Genomic DNA, 14,727 nt, shown 5'->3' with positions numbered 1-14,727 from the left:
TAATTTCCTTAAACATTGAGATGCTGCCATCTAGTGAAGACTCAAGATTTTAAGACTGGAATATTTCTCCTGCAAGGCAGATGGCAAGAGAGAGAGAGGAAAGAAAAAAAACACCCATCTAGATCAACATACAAATGTGCCAGAGTTAGTTAAGGGATCTGCAACTCGTGGATTTTTGGCTAGTCRTTTCTATAGAAAGTAATCCAAAACACTCTCCAAAAGTTTAGAGCTACAAATATCTTCAAATTCCTAGCAGTCCTAGCAATCAGTATTYACTGGCATTGAAGATAAATAGACAGTGGGGTCTTGGATAAACATCTCAGAAGTACCCACCTCCATCAGGTATGTAATTCTRGTGCAACTGTTTCAAGAAACAAGCAGTTTATAGGAACAGGAGCTATATAATTGCTACAAGCTCAGTAATGCACCAATGTTATCATTTGCTTACAACTTTGAGTAAGCCATAGTGAAATACATAAGGAGACATGCAGCACCACTTTCCCATGAAGTACACATGCTTTTGATGCGAGTGTTGGCTAGCTGTGAGTAGGTCACCTCAGGCAACTCCATGTTCAACAAGTAGACCTCAAGTTTTGAGCATAACATTTGTTTTTAGCTGAGGACAGGTAGAATTTGATCTTTCAAAATTCCAATATTTCTTGATATAGGAAAGATTGTTAGAGGGGAAAAAATTATATATAATMTACAAAGTGAACAAAAGCTATTGCTGAAGCTGAATACAGAAAAGCTATAGAAAAACAGACAAGAAACCTCACTGAAATGATGAAATTGAGATTCTTCAGCATCATTTCTCCACAAAATTCAAGTGAACAGCAAAAATATTTTTTAATAATTACCACATTCAAGTTTATTATCAAACAAGCCTTCTCATACAGAAAATAAAAAAATAAGYCTCACATTGTGGATAAGTATGATAGTAAAATGAAGTCTTTTTTGAAGCCCAAGTTGTCCACAGTTGGTTTCTGCCTCTCTAAGTAAGCAAGAAACCTGTCAGTCAGTTCCATGAAATATTGTTAAAAAAAATCAGATATCCAACTCCACACAAGAACTGGAAGTATATTTCAATATGATGCAAAATACAGTTATTCTTGKCACTATAATTGACAGAGCTGCTGAAGTAAAGATTTCTAAAGATCAAACTTTGATTGTGTGCCCTATGAACAAAAAAACAATAGTTTCAATGGCAATGTACAAATACAGAGGTTAGAGTTGTGGTGAAAACACCACTCCCAGGGCCCTACAAAAACATGATGCAAAAATGGATCTGGAACAAAAAAAGTTGAGAAGAGATCTGTTCATTTCAACACTATTCAGGTACAAAAATTAACAGCTCAAGAGCTGTATGAATGACAAAATACAAAGTTTAAGGCAGAGAAGTTTCACAGTAGATTATTTTTCACAATCCTTTTCCATCTTTTCTTCAGAATATAGCTTTTGCTACCTTTGCTATCCAAATGGTAAAATGACCAAGGTAGAACCACCACAGCATGAACAGGTTACAGGCAGCATTACCGTTTCTCCATTTATGTGCTTTTATTTCAGTTTTTATGGCCATAGAAAGCAGCAGCTCCAAGAAGCAAGGGATATCTATATGCTACCAGAGCCTAGTAGATGTGTATGAGGATGACGGCTTTTAACCTGAAGCAGTCCTCTTCTGCGTATGCAGATAATGGCTGTATAGCCACTGTAGAGACAGCTTACAGACATCATCTTTACTGGGTGGTACAATCAGGTGCTTTATCTCCTTCTGAAGTTCCAAACCAGTGCCTAAGATGTTCCTCTGTAGGCTCTATTCCTGCAGATTGTGTATCTAAACAGAAAACAAGAACACTAAGGCAAGGCCTGCAGACTTGCCCAGATGTACAAGCAGTAGCAACCCAGCCTCTGATGTCAAGGACAGAAACATGACTTTGAGGAAGCCCATACTATTAGGTATCCGACCATCACAACAAACAGCACTGAATTGAATCATATTCTTTCTGGAAGTCTGTCATTGGAAACCTCAAACTGCTTAAGTCTTCACCACATATGCTGGAGTCTTCCAAGTCATTAAAACAATGCATRACAATGAAGGCAGTTGTTTTAATTTGCTAGGATAGATCACTAGAAGATTTCCCCAGAAGTCACTAGGGTAGAAATGAATGRGTAGTAAGACTGAGGGGAACTGCTGTTACTGCAGTTGGAAAAAGATAAATTGACTGATTTGATGTCAAAGACCAAGAACTACCATCTTGATCAAGTTTAGAAAACAGTTAATTTAATAGTTAGTAGTTCATACATGACAGTGGTCCATGCAAGTAAATCCTGCCAGACCTTTGTGCTTAAAGTTAGGCAGCAAAATGTTCTAGATTACCTATCCAGTATCTTAACCTGCTTATTCACCTTCTAAAGCAATTAACAAAGAAAAGTGACTGGACATTCAGAACCTGCAGAGTTATTTAGGATCTATATTACATAAAATCTTCATGGCTTCAGCTGGCCAAGACCTCAACAACAAAGTGAGGAGGCATTTAAAAAACAATCCTGTGTTGCCATTCAAGTTTCAGGTTTGAGTACAGGAARTACAGGTTACCTGCTCTTTCCCAGACCACCATTTAAGATTAATAGTAACAAAATATAAGAGGACCATACTGCATAACATACCTGTTGGTACAACTAAGTTGGAATTATCRAAGAAATTTGTTGGATAAGTCAGCGGTAGTGTCTTTGATGTGTCCCGAGTCACACTTTCCTGAGAACGAGGTTCCTTGGCAGGAGAAGGCATTTGCTCTTTGAGAGAGCTAATTTGTGTCATTTTCCTTGGAGACCTCGGGATTGTCTCCTGAGCAGTTTCTCTTGAGGATCGTTCTTTTAGTTTTAGTGCTCTTTCTTTCCATTTTCTAAGTTCTTCTTTCAGTTGAACTTCATTACTGAACAGGAACAAAGGAAAAACACGCAATGAGGACAAAACCTAAATTGCTTTAGGTAAAGACAAAAAGAAACAACAAAACAGACAGATCCTGCACCTCCACTCTTCCCCCAGATCTGGCCTTTTTTAACAGTTAAGTAAACATGCCACAATTTTACCTTTTAACTTAAACAAAGCATGTTCTTTGGATTTTCARTATACCCATTACTCAAGAAAGCTGTTGAAAGCTCAAAGCCAAATAGGGAATTATTGCATATATTCATCAATATTTCCTTTAGTCACAATATATTTTTATTTTTACATTTATTAGTTACTTGCTTCTATGGATTTCTCAAGAAATAGTTACAATCATGCAAGTTCAACAATAACAACAACAACAACATATTTGACGTGTTGCTGATCAGCTTTATACTTACCTTACCAGGAGATCATTTTGTTTCTTCAGTTGCARGTTTTCTTTCTGTAGTTTAGCTTGTTCAGATTTTAAAACAAGCATCTGGGTGCTCTGCACAATCCCACTGCCACCACCACAAGTAAGAGGCATTTGCGGTTGCTGAGGAGATTCTTTTTCCGAGACCACTAGAAAATAGTGTATGTAAATGTGGGTTATGTGGACAGTACTTAAAAACAAATCAATATATTTAAACCATGCATATAGAAGATAGAAGGAAGAAATCTTGTAAGTAAAACCTAAATACAAGTGCCACTACAACAGCTATATACATGTAATATACCACTAGGATATATTTTATACACTATTGTACATATATGCACAGTAGTATTTGCACTGACAGCCAAGCAGCTTGGAAGTTTGTTTATTATGCCATTTAGAGTGAAAAAAATCAATTATTTCATGATTATAGGTAGAACTAGTTAGTTATATGTGAAATCAATCAAGTAAGAAAATATGTAAGCCACAAAACCCATCATAGCTCTTAAATAAGAAAACGTATAAGTGAAATCTGAAGCTGTAAAAAWGGAACTGTTAGTTTATTGCCAAAATTTGTGTAACATTAAATGTGTGTAACATTAAAATGGCACTTCATTTTGAATTTACCTGTAACATCTTGCTCTTGCCGTGCTCTTCGAAGTTCTTCTTTTAGTTTTCTCAACTGTTCTTCCTGGTCTTCCACAAGAGCTTTATAATTAGCAAGCCTATATTAGGGAAAGTGGCAAAAATAAAGCATTATTTTGTGCAGTCTAGTAGTTATTGAAGTTGTCATAGCTAGTTTGTCAAATAGGAACAAATCCAGGTTATATACGTCAACAGAAACAAAATACCTCAAACATGACAACCAAATGAGGTGAAGTGCCGAAAAAATAACTTGAACTAGAATTATTCTGTGTAGTTCACTGGAAGAATGCAGAGTGCTCTTACTAGCTGCTTTTCCTTACTTCCTTTAGCAGCTATTTGGTTTATGGCTAAACATGTGTTGTTGGAAATCTGTATCTGTGTGGAAAACCATCTCGTCAACTAAAGATGTATACAGCTTTCAGTCCTTCTCTGGAAATCAGCTAGAATAATAACTGAGCATATGTAACTGTGAATGTAGCTTCTGATTTTTTTCCCCGCACAACATGAGAACTAAGCAATTAAACTTTAATAAGGTAGAACCTGAGCTTACTTCTTATCAAAGCAGTTGGATTGTTTCATTCTTTCCATATCATATTTTACCAACTGCATTTTGAGATGATCAATTTCTTCTTTATACGGCTCAGCACCTTTATCTAGTTTTGCCTACACAGGAAAAAAAGAAAAAAAGACATCTAATATAAAGCAAAAAAAAAGTTACTTTTTAGTAATGTATTTGGGGGCAACTTAGTTTGCACCATTATGATGGCCTAACAGATTTTTCTGTACAAGATCAGAAGCAGGAAGTTATTGAGTAAGAACTGGAGTATCAGGTATTGCCATAGTATTAGTTGTTAATGAAGATTGCAGATATTCAGACAATGTTATGTGTGCAAACATATTCAAGCTATTTTTGTCAACTTGTTTGCACATATAAATCTGGGAATTTTGAACTAATATGCAAATAGATTATGAAAAGAATCCATGCTTTGTTTCCAAGTTCAAAATAKCAAAAAATATCAAAAGGTCCTTAGAACCTTTCAAGAAATGCATCATTTAGTACACACTGTAGCCTTAGGTTCTAATGTGGCAGTATAGGCTCCAAATTTTGCCTGAGTTGCATTTTTAATTGTGGAGCTCTGTATTGGAGTAGGGGCCTTATTCTAATAACATGGTACAGCACAATTAGCTAACTTGCAATTGCTCCATATCTTCTACTGTCTTTTTCCTCAGGCATGTTCCCTCCTGGACAAATAGAGAATATAAGGAGTCAAGTATTTTGCTCATACCTGGAGACTTTGCTTCTCTGTTAAAGCATTTCTGAGGCACTTCTCTTTCTCATTTAGCATGGCCTGAAGTTGAGTGAGCTCGCTTGTAGCCGTTTTCCTTTTGATCTGTTCTTCTAACTTGTTGATCCTGTCATCCTTCTCTTGGGCATTTTTTCCTGCTTCATTTATTATATTTTCCAGCTTTTGGATTTTTAGTTCCATAGCCTTTAGAGAAATGACGGTTTTGAGAGATTATGCCAAGAGTTATATCAGTGTAAAAGTATATAGTATCTTAAAGAACAAAAAACCCATCACACCCACACACCAACATTTGCCACATACGCTCTAAATGTTGTCCACCTGACTCAGATGTTCATTCTATTTCATGTATTTTTAAACATACACTGAGCAGTTTAAGAAAATGGTACAGGAAGAAGTTTGCTGTCTCATTGGCAGCCCAATTCAGATCTAGTTATCTCTAACCACTCCCACCTCTCCCATTTAAGTGGAGAGTATCTGATTCCTAGAACTGTGGAGCAAAATAAGAGAGGAGAGAGACAAGAAAAAAGGAAAACAGAAAACCCACCATCACACACGTTTTCCCCAGTTTCCTGTCTAATACAGCAAATACCACATAAAAGCAAGAAATGACTGCTATTACAACATTATATTAGAATTAATRCTTCAGAAACAACTAGGAACATTTCATGCTAGCATGTAGACTGACGTTTGTAGGTACAACAGTCAATTTAAGGAACTCAAGGAACTTGAAATCTTGCTTTGAATCTATGAAACAACAACAACAACAACTGCACTCCGGGCTAGATCATTGCACGGCTCAGGCTTAGTTATCATCAATCCTGATTTATTTTCTCCTCAGTTTGAAGCRTTCTTACTTGGAAATCAAGCATCAGAAAAATTTTCTTTAGAATCAGTTTTTCACCTTCATATCTTCTTCCGTAGCCTTCAATTTGTTAAGAAGTCTATAGTTTTCCTCTTCTAAGAGGAGACTAGCAGAGGCACCAGGTGCCAGTTGTCCTTTAGTGTTGTTCAGCTCCTGAAGCAACTCTTCTGTTTTCTCTTTGCTTAGTTTACGTTCACCATCAGCTCTTTTACAGTAATCGGCAGATTTAGCATCTAGTTCTGAGGAAAGCTGAAGGAGTACCTAGAATTAAGTAACACCATATAACTAACTTAGAACTATTTTTTGAACTAGCTAGAAATAAGTAATAAGCTTAGCTTGAACTAATATCATATTCTTCTCTCAGTGGCACACACACAAAAAAGCTGGATTTTATTTCCATAGAGATTTTTTTGGGGGGAGTTGAGGGAGTGGTTCATGTACAGGGCAGGAAACGCACATCACAAACTTGCCAGTCTTCATGCATTAATTCAAATTCTAACATTAAAGAAAAAAAAGTACTAGAGTGGAAAGACTTCTTGAATGCAAGTACCATAGAGGGAAGGTAATTGCTTAGAGAAGCTTAGTAGAATACATGTAATACATGTAATACAATAAGGGAAACTAAGAAACCAAATATATTGAAATATTCTAGCAGCTGGTTTCCCTCCTCCTAACCTGTTCTTAAGTAGAGTTTGATAAAAGGCATATTACATTGTATGAAGTTATTATCAAAATGCATTTTTATAACAGATTTTTCCAGTCGTCTTTTCCCCAGGAAAAAAAAGCAAGGGGCAGCAAGGTAACAAGATGGTTAAGAAGGCAATGAGGTAGAACCACCTGTAAAAYAACTTTTATAGAGGTTTTAACCATTTTTCAGTTGGCTTCAAGAGAATAGACAGCCTTGTGCACATACAACTTTAAGATAACATGATTGCATCAGATAGCAAAGTTTATAGACAAAGCTATAAAAAAATTGGCAATACAATTTCCAGAACTCATTCCATCAAGAGAAAACAGTAACAAACACAAATAAATAAAAATCACCACAAACAAGACTATCAGTTGTTTCTCAGAAAGCCATTTAAAAGAGAGTTTCCAATTTTGGATGTATGAGGGGCAGGGAGGGTAGAGAGGGGAAGGAGAAGTGTTTAGAGGTTTCTAAAAAAATTTTTTTTTTTTACCCTTAAGCACAAAAGATAAAGTGTTGTAAATACTTAAAGAATGAACTTAAGTTTTTCTTTTTTTATTTACAACTAGAAAGAAGATATTTCGACAGCTTACAGAAAGTACATTTCTGCTCATTGAAATTATTAGCTTTTTACCTTTACTTTAGGAGTCCAGAAATTAATGAAYTGTAAAAGCTTTTCATTATCTTTCCTCAACCCATCTTTAAGTTCTTCTGCATCACAGCGAGCTCCTGAAAAAGCCTCCCAAAATTGCATCATTTCTTTTCTAGCACTTTCTTCATGCTGTAACTCTGCCTCTATGCAGATGAGTTCACTTTCCATTTCTGATACRTCTTTAAGAAGATCCTTTATGAAAAAAGAAAGAGTAGTTTTATAATGAAGCAATGGCTCAAGTTTAAATAATGCTTTTGTAAATAAAAGTCACACCTAAACGTCCATTTTGGCCTCATATAGTTAAACAGGAGCGTGTGGTAGAGGATGGATGGAAATATCTCAATAAAATGTCATATTTTAAGAGACCTTTTAATATTAGGTACTCTTGTACACCATAAGTGTGTACACCATAAGTGTGTACATAAGTAAATTTTCAGTCCTGTTATTTAATAATTTCATTATGATTCACTTTATAAAATCATAGACTTCACTTATACTAAGTTACTATCACAAGTAGAAATATCAAGTTGGTGATTCCTCCCCTCCGTAGTGAGGTCTGAGCACATAAACRCAATGTCTATTGGACTAGCCCATTTTCACTACCCCAGGTCCTGCAATATGCATATCTACAGATCYGCTTTTATCTGGAGTTTGTTACAAGTCTGCTTCTATCTGGATTTTTTTCTTTTTTAAACAACCAAAAAACAAGAACAACAACAACAAATGCTACCTCTGCATCCAAGCGCAAGTTCTGGGGCAATTCTGTGACATTTAAGCCTTGAGAAGATGTTTCTCCATGGTTCGACCGAGACTTCCYGAGACACTGAATTTGAGTTTGAAGCTCATTTTGCTTTTTCTTTTCCTCTAGCAATTCCATTTCATACTTGTTAACACTGGTATGATAGTCTCCCTTCTTCGAGCAAACACGACTGAAAAGAAACTGTTTTAAGAGCATAACATATATCAGAAGGGCTCAAAGGTAAGATTGCATTCCACAAAGTTATACTATATGGTAAAGAATCCTACTCTTAATATTACAGTTAAATAAGCAAAACTGTAAGRCAAAGAATATAAAGTGTCTGTACRTTCAACATGAAATTGGTACCTTCAATTTGTTTAGTAAACTCTGCAGATGACCATTTATTTTCTCATTTTCAGTCTGAAGTCTTTTGACTTGTTTAATCTGCTCCGATGAAAGCTGAGTCAGTATCCCTGCTATCAGTGCTTTTTGACTATTCAGCTCATTCTTTAGATTAAAAGACATTGTAGAGAGACATTCATATCTCTTCCCCATRGCTGGAAATTTCTCAAGAAGCTCCTAAGTGCACAGTAAACAAATTCAATCACAATAAAGAAAAGGAATGAAGAAATTAACTTAATCAGATGCCACAAAGCTTCAGATTCCAGAACAAGCCCTAGGGCACATATTGCTTTTACAACTGAAAAGTGTAAGACTATGATTTCAGCTTTAACTCATTGTATAAATATAACAAAGACACTTAGACTAAGAGCTGAGGGATTTAGTCCTTCAGAAAAGCACATTTCACAAGTTCCAGTTATTTTTGTGATCTATGCTTTCTATCCACACTAAGACCTACATGTCAAGACAGAGCAGAGTTGYTACCTATGCACATAGCACAGTTCTCCTGTGCTATGAGGACAGGCTCCAAGACAACCTGCTCAGTAGTTTGAGGAAAGAAAGAAATCATGTTTTGTTTGGAACTGTCCTGCAGGCAGGGTGTTCCTAACACTATGTACCTTCTCTTCAAGAAGCATTTGTCAAAATCTTTACCAGAAAAGCTCTCCKTGCCTTCCATAAAGGAAGGTATGACCAGGCACTGAGCAGGCAGAGAAATACAACAGGCACCAAGGCACTTCGTAAACTGCAGCACTGCTCAWTCCAAGTGACATCACGCATTTCAGAGCAAAAAGTCAGTCTCCATTCATCAGCCAGCCCTGCCTCTATTTTCAGTTGTTAGTGAAATAGGATACAGCTATTCCCCCATACTCCTAAAATGAGAGGAGGTTAAATAGTAACTGTCTGCCATCCATAACACAAGACACCTAAGCAAATGGCACAAGAAACATTGCAGCTGATAGAATTAGCCTATTTATGAAAGATCTTTTTTCTTTAAATTAGCTTGTGCCCATGTGGTAAACATGCTTTTGAGCATTTTAAGAGTAGGTAACATTCATGTGGTAAATTCAGCTTATTTTCAATATTTATAAGAGCGTATATTCTTTTGCATACTAAGGCAATAGTGACATCAGTAATATTTTGCAGAAGAAACCACTACAGATAAGCAAATACTATTTATCTCTATACACACAGAATCTTTTATTGCGTGTGTATACTAGTGATTGCTTTGAAAACTCCCTGTTATGACTCAGAAGGCAAACTGCAATTGAGGGTCCTAAATGATGCTGGTTTTATGCCTCCGCTCTCCCCTGTCCATGTGGTACWACCAGGGCCAAGGGAGAAGATCAAGCTACAAACCTACAAATCATTTTCAACTTAGCTTGATATTATTTTATAGGTATTGCTAAATCTTGGTTTACAAGCTTCGATGCAAATAGTACTCRCATCCATAGTGAGGTATACTCAGGACAGCTAATTAACACTGAGGAATTACCATATTTCTGTTATTTTTGGRAAGAGGGTGCTACTCCAAAAAAATTATTAGTGAGGGAACTATTTTGTGATTATGCAAAAACACAATGGTGAGGCACTTCTACATCACCTGTTGCTTTCAGCTGGACAATAACACTATCAAGTGTGACAGCTAAAGGAAGAATTGCATTTCAAGTTATCAGAACAGGATGCACGTTCACTGAACAGTAACATCACACTAATTCAACCTATGACTTGTAGCACTACAGCAAGATGTACTAGCAGWTTTATATGCAGAAGCAAGCTTTAAGCTCCAGATAAAAGGTTTGACATCTACACTTACATAGTTAGAGAAACAGTTTACCTTAATTTTGACTTTCTTTTCCTCCAGGCTGCCATCACATGTCTGTTCTGCACTGTCAAGGGTGTTCACCTGAACTGATAGGTCATGCAGGTTTTTCTGTTTCAGCTGATTCAGAGCACAATCCAGTTTGGCAGTAGTTTCAATCAACTAAAATAAACGCATGAATATTTAAGTACCACCTTAGAAGGTAAGATATCATTAATAAATTAGGTAACCTGCAACACCAACCATCTCAGATTTTTTTTGCGATTCTATCTTGAGACCGTCCCGCTCAGCCTTGACTTCCTGAAGAAGTTTCTGTAGCTCATCTTTTTCTTGATTAATAGATGAGATCTGTTCTTGAAGCTGGAAATCATGATGAGTTCTTTCAGCCAATAACTGGTCTTTTTGACATGATACAGTATTCAGTGTCTCAGTTAACTGCTGGATCTACATTTAGGAGTGAGGAAGAAAAGTTAAATTCYTAATCACTTGCAAAAAGAAATTAAACAAAAACAAAATTAAAAAAGGAACAGCATTACTCTTGTAGTACTGTCTTGTACTTCAGTCAGTTTTGGTCTTTACTAAAGCAAAAACAAAGGAATAGAAGAGGAGTCATCCCATGCCCAGATAAGCTCATCAGGTCCAAAATCAAGGTGAAAAGTATAAATAAACTGATCAAGAAAGAACCAAGCACAGTATGCTTAGAACAAAGTAGTTCAAAAACATCCAAAACATGTAAAAATCCAAGCCCATTTAAGTTCATATTGCTTACAAAGCACCCTTTAAAGCACATATAAAGTTCCTGTTCATTAAGCTTCTATGCACATGTCTGTTCTAATAGAGTAGATAACTCAGTTAACAGGTTAAGGCAAATTAGTGATACTTAGAAATATAGAAACTTGTACATAAGTTTGTTCACATTTCTGCTTGTTATAGCACCTACAAAAGCAACTCACTGAGACTTAATACAAGTACAACCGTACTTGTATTGAGCAAAAGTTTAGTACAAGAATAATATATCATAAAGAAAAACAAATCAGGATACCGAAAAAAGGCAAAAATAAAACCAACCTTGTTTGTGAGGCTGTCCTCTAGAATTTCTGAGCGCCTCTGAACCTTCAGCAATTGTTCCTCTCTTTTTTCAGCTTTGCTTTTCTCCTTGTTGAATAGGTCTTGTTGTTGTTTCAATTCCTTTTCAGTTTCAAGGGCCTGGAATAAAAGGCAGTGTAAATGAAACAGAATTAGGTTCACAACCTGGCTCAGAACTTAAATTTGCCCAAACCTGGCTACTCTATTTCTGGAAATCAATAAATGAAAATATCAAAGCTACAGATGGTCCAAATTATTATCAGATGCCTGAATGAGAGCTACTACACAACAGACTGCAGTATTACACTACCTGACCATTTCACTAAAGAGTCATTAAGCCAAGATACTTGTTAAGAGATGCCTAGTATAGAAGACAGATAAAGAATGCCTAGAGAGCTCATCTGTTTCAGCTTTGGAGTTCAGCTGGAAAGCATATTATTTCACCAAGTTCCTAAGAAAATACTTGTTACATCTTTTGGCGGTCAAACCTGTGTGCTGTCCTTTCCTCATAAAGSAAAACCTAAATATATCATTCTCAGGTAAGACTTCTGAAAGATTAACTTATGTGAAGCTTTATATAGTTCCGTAAGACAATAAAATACACTACTATTCATCAAACAATCAGTTTTACATACCTAGAAAGATAMTAAGAAAGAGAGCTTGGAGAATTAACCACCTTCCCCTCCCTCATAATGACCACAGCTATTTTATGAAATATCAGAGCACCTTCTCAATACTCTCATGTAGGTTCACCTCCAGTTTGTCCTTTTCTGTCTGAATATGTTCCAGCATTTGCTGGAGCTCATCTCTCTCCTGTACTAATACGTAACTCTGTTTCTCCAGTTCTTGAARTTTACTACTGTCACTCTCAGCCTTTTCTCTCATTTCATCCAGCAGCTGGTGTCTTTCCTTAGTTACCAAGTTCAATTCTTGATTCAACTTGCCTATCTATGTAAAAAAACACAAAATTAACAATTAGCAAGAATTCCTCTTCATTCAYAAGAGATATCATTTATTTGACCAGCAGAAACAGTGCATCACAGGTTACTTAGTTCTAAGAGTTGTTTTACTTGCCTTTTGTTTCAGCTCATCTATTTCTTCTATTAGCTTTTTCTCAGTGTTCTGCAGTTTCTCTTCTCTTTCTACTAGCATGATCTTCTGGAGATCAGCTTGCTTTTTCTGTTTCCTTAGTTCTTCCTGTAGATTTTCCATTTCTGTCAGAGTTCGCATACACTGCAGAAAAGTGTTACATGGATAACTCATTTAATATTTATAGTAACTCCAGATAAGCAAAACCTAGACATAATGATTAATATTATCATAAGCAGTATTATATTAGACAAAGACATTTAAGTTTCTAGGAGGGAATTCTCATCAAGATAATATTTCTTCCTCCTGAAAGCAATTTATTCTTACCTGTTACTTCCATCTAAGATCCAAACCTCCAGAGGGGCTATTTTCTTTAAAAATATTTGTCCTAAACACAATGCACCCATCTCCTTAATGGTTTGGCTTTTTCCATGTCAACTCACTGTGGATTAAATAGACTTGAGCCTTTAGCTATCRATAATGCTAAATCACCAGAATCCTTCAGGTGGTAAATGTGAAATTACTGTAAATGAAAGACAAACCTGGGGACTGTTTCTCCAGTAGGTGGCAGACAACTGCCTTAATCCAGAGTGGCAGAGGGGGAAGGAAAAAAAAACCCAAAGATTCCAAAAACCTAAACCAACCAGGGAAGAAGATATTGAAGGACAGAGGGCTTTGTGCCTGAAACATGGACATTCAGAATAGTGTAACCTAGCTTTAAAGTATTAACATTTGAGAGATTTGCTCTTACTTTCTCTTTGCTTTCATGAAAATTTGCCTCTAACTGATCTCTTTCTACTTTAAAGCTTTCTACAATTTGCTGAAGTTCATCTCTCTCTTGGTTAAGKAAAGTGATTCTCTCAAGTTGCTCAGAAAGATGCTCCTTCATTGTTTGTTCAGTTTGCTCTTTTTCAGCCAGTAGCTTGTCATATTCAGAAGAGACACGAGACAGGTTTTCAGTTACTTCTGTGAGCTGTAAGAACAAATAAGGAATAGTATTAGTATAGCTCATGATCTATAGCATGGGTAGAAGTAATTTCCTAATTATAAAGGCCAAAGAAACATAATAAATTAGTATGTTATCATTTCTTCCTAATTCAATTTTGATTTGAGAAAGCTTTATTGGATATTACACAAACATTCCCTATACCCATGGTTTATTGTAATTGCATCATCACACTAACAGAAAACATTTGTGTTCATTTACTGTTATAAGCCAAGAAGAATGTGACAAATTGATTAAGCTTAATCAAATTCCAATGCTTCTGCATCATTGGTAGACCCATTCATTTATTTAAAATCCACAGCTCATTATGAAAAGAAAAACCAAAACAGGCAGATAGGCTTAGTTCTCCTAAGTGTTAGTGTTCTAAAGGCCTCAATAGCTTCACATATTTAAATAATAAAAAGCAGTCATAGACAAATTTTTTAGTTCACAATACCGTACAAAATTCAAGAGCAAGTCAAGCTGTCTTTTAGTTGTTAGAATATTTTCAGAGTTACATAGCTGAAACACAACATAGTATTCAAAGAAAGCAAAATATTTTACAAGACTTGGAAAATATATCAAGGCAATGATATCAATATTTCAGCCTTCAGCACTACAGTATATTTAGTTATGAATAAGGCTTGCAGCTTGCAGTTGTGATTCTAACTGCAGTTCGGTCATCTTTTCATGGCCTTTTTATTCTTATGGCATTCTTCTGGGAAGTAGTCCAGGAATTAAGAGGCGAAAAGCTTTTATGTTACATTACTATACTTTTACTGAACTCTTATAAGTTGAAATCCACCCAGGGTGTGCATTGACAGTTGTGTCAGAACTTGTTTTACTTGAAATAAAACTGTATCTAACCTGCTGCTGCAGTTCATCAGTTTTTTCCCTCGATGCTTCTTGCATTACTAGGAATTGACTTTCTTTCTCTGAAATACTTCCTTTCAGCTCTGCAATTGTCTCCTGATATTCCTTCAGAGAGTTATGAGCACATCTCAACTCTTCCTGCATCTCTGAATTCTTTGGACACAAAACAGTAGAAGCAGATTAAGTGCTGTGTGGGCTTAAAGTCTTTTAAGAAAAAAAAA

The 14,727-nt window shown here is 35.9% G+C and overlaps 1 protein-coding gene across 1 annotated transcript in view; it reads right to left on the bottom strand.

The window, feature by feature from the left end:
• Positions 1-842: 842 nt before the first annotated feature.
• CENPE (centromere protein E) overlaps positions 843-14,727 on the bottom strand; it is a 31,921-nt gene continuing 18,036 nt past the window's right edge. Inside the window, exons 28-44 of the mRNA XM_026050890.1 lie at positions 14,501-14,659; positions 13,400-13,621; positions 12,634-12,792; positions 12,286-12,507; positions 11,542-11,679; positions 10,717-10,917; positions 10,489-10,635; positions 8,619-8,831; positions 8,244-8,453; positions 7,496-7,705; positions 6,213-6,434; positions 5,291-5,494; positions 4,555-4,667; positions 3,987-4,084; positions 3,346-3,508; positions 2,665-2,930; positions 843-1,831 (exon numbers count right to left, since the gene is read on the bottom strand). Of these exons, the coding sequence (XP_025906675.1) occupies positions 1,734-1,831; positions 2,665-2,930; positions 3,346-3,508; positions 3,987-4,084; positions 4,555-4,667; positions 5,291-5,494; positions 6,213-6,434; positions 7,496-7,705; positions 8,244-8,453; positions 8,619-8,831; positions 10,489-10,635; positions 10,717-10,917; positions 11,542-11,679; positions 12,286-12,507; positions 12,634-12,792; positions 13,400-13,621; positions 14,501-14,659 (3,045 nt within the window). The 3' untranslated portion in view covers positions 843-1,733. The remainder of the gene's footprint in view (positions 1,832-2,664; positions 2,931-3,345; positions 3,509-3,986; positions 4,085-4,554; positions 4,668-5,290; positions 5,495-6,212; positions 6,435-7,495; positions 7,706-8,243; positions 8,454-8,618; positions 8,832-10,488; positions 10,636-10,716; positions 10,918-11,541; positions 11,680-12,285; positions 12,508-12,633; positions 12,793-13,399; positions 13,622-14,500; positions 14,660-14,727) is intronic.

Source organism: Nothoprocta perdicaria, unplaced genomic scaffold (genome assembly GCF_003342845.1).
Source record: "Nothoprocta perdicaria isolate Ctin4 unplaced genomic scaffold, notPer1 scaffold_71, whole genome shotgun sequence".
NCBI classification, from domain to species: domain Eukaryota; kingdom Metazoa; phylum Chordata; class Aves; order Tinamiformes; family Tinamidae; genus Nothoprocta; species Nothoprocta perdicaria.
Note: the sequence above shows the minus strand (reverse complement) of the source record. Positions and strands in the feature narration are given on the sequence as shown.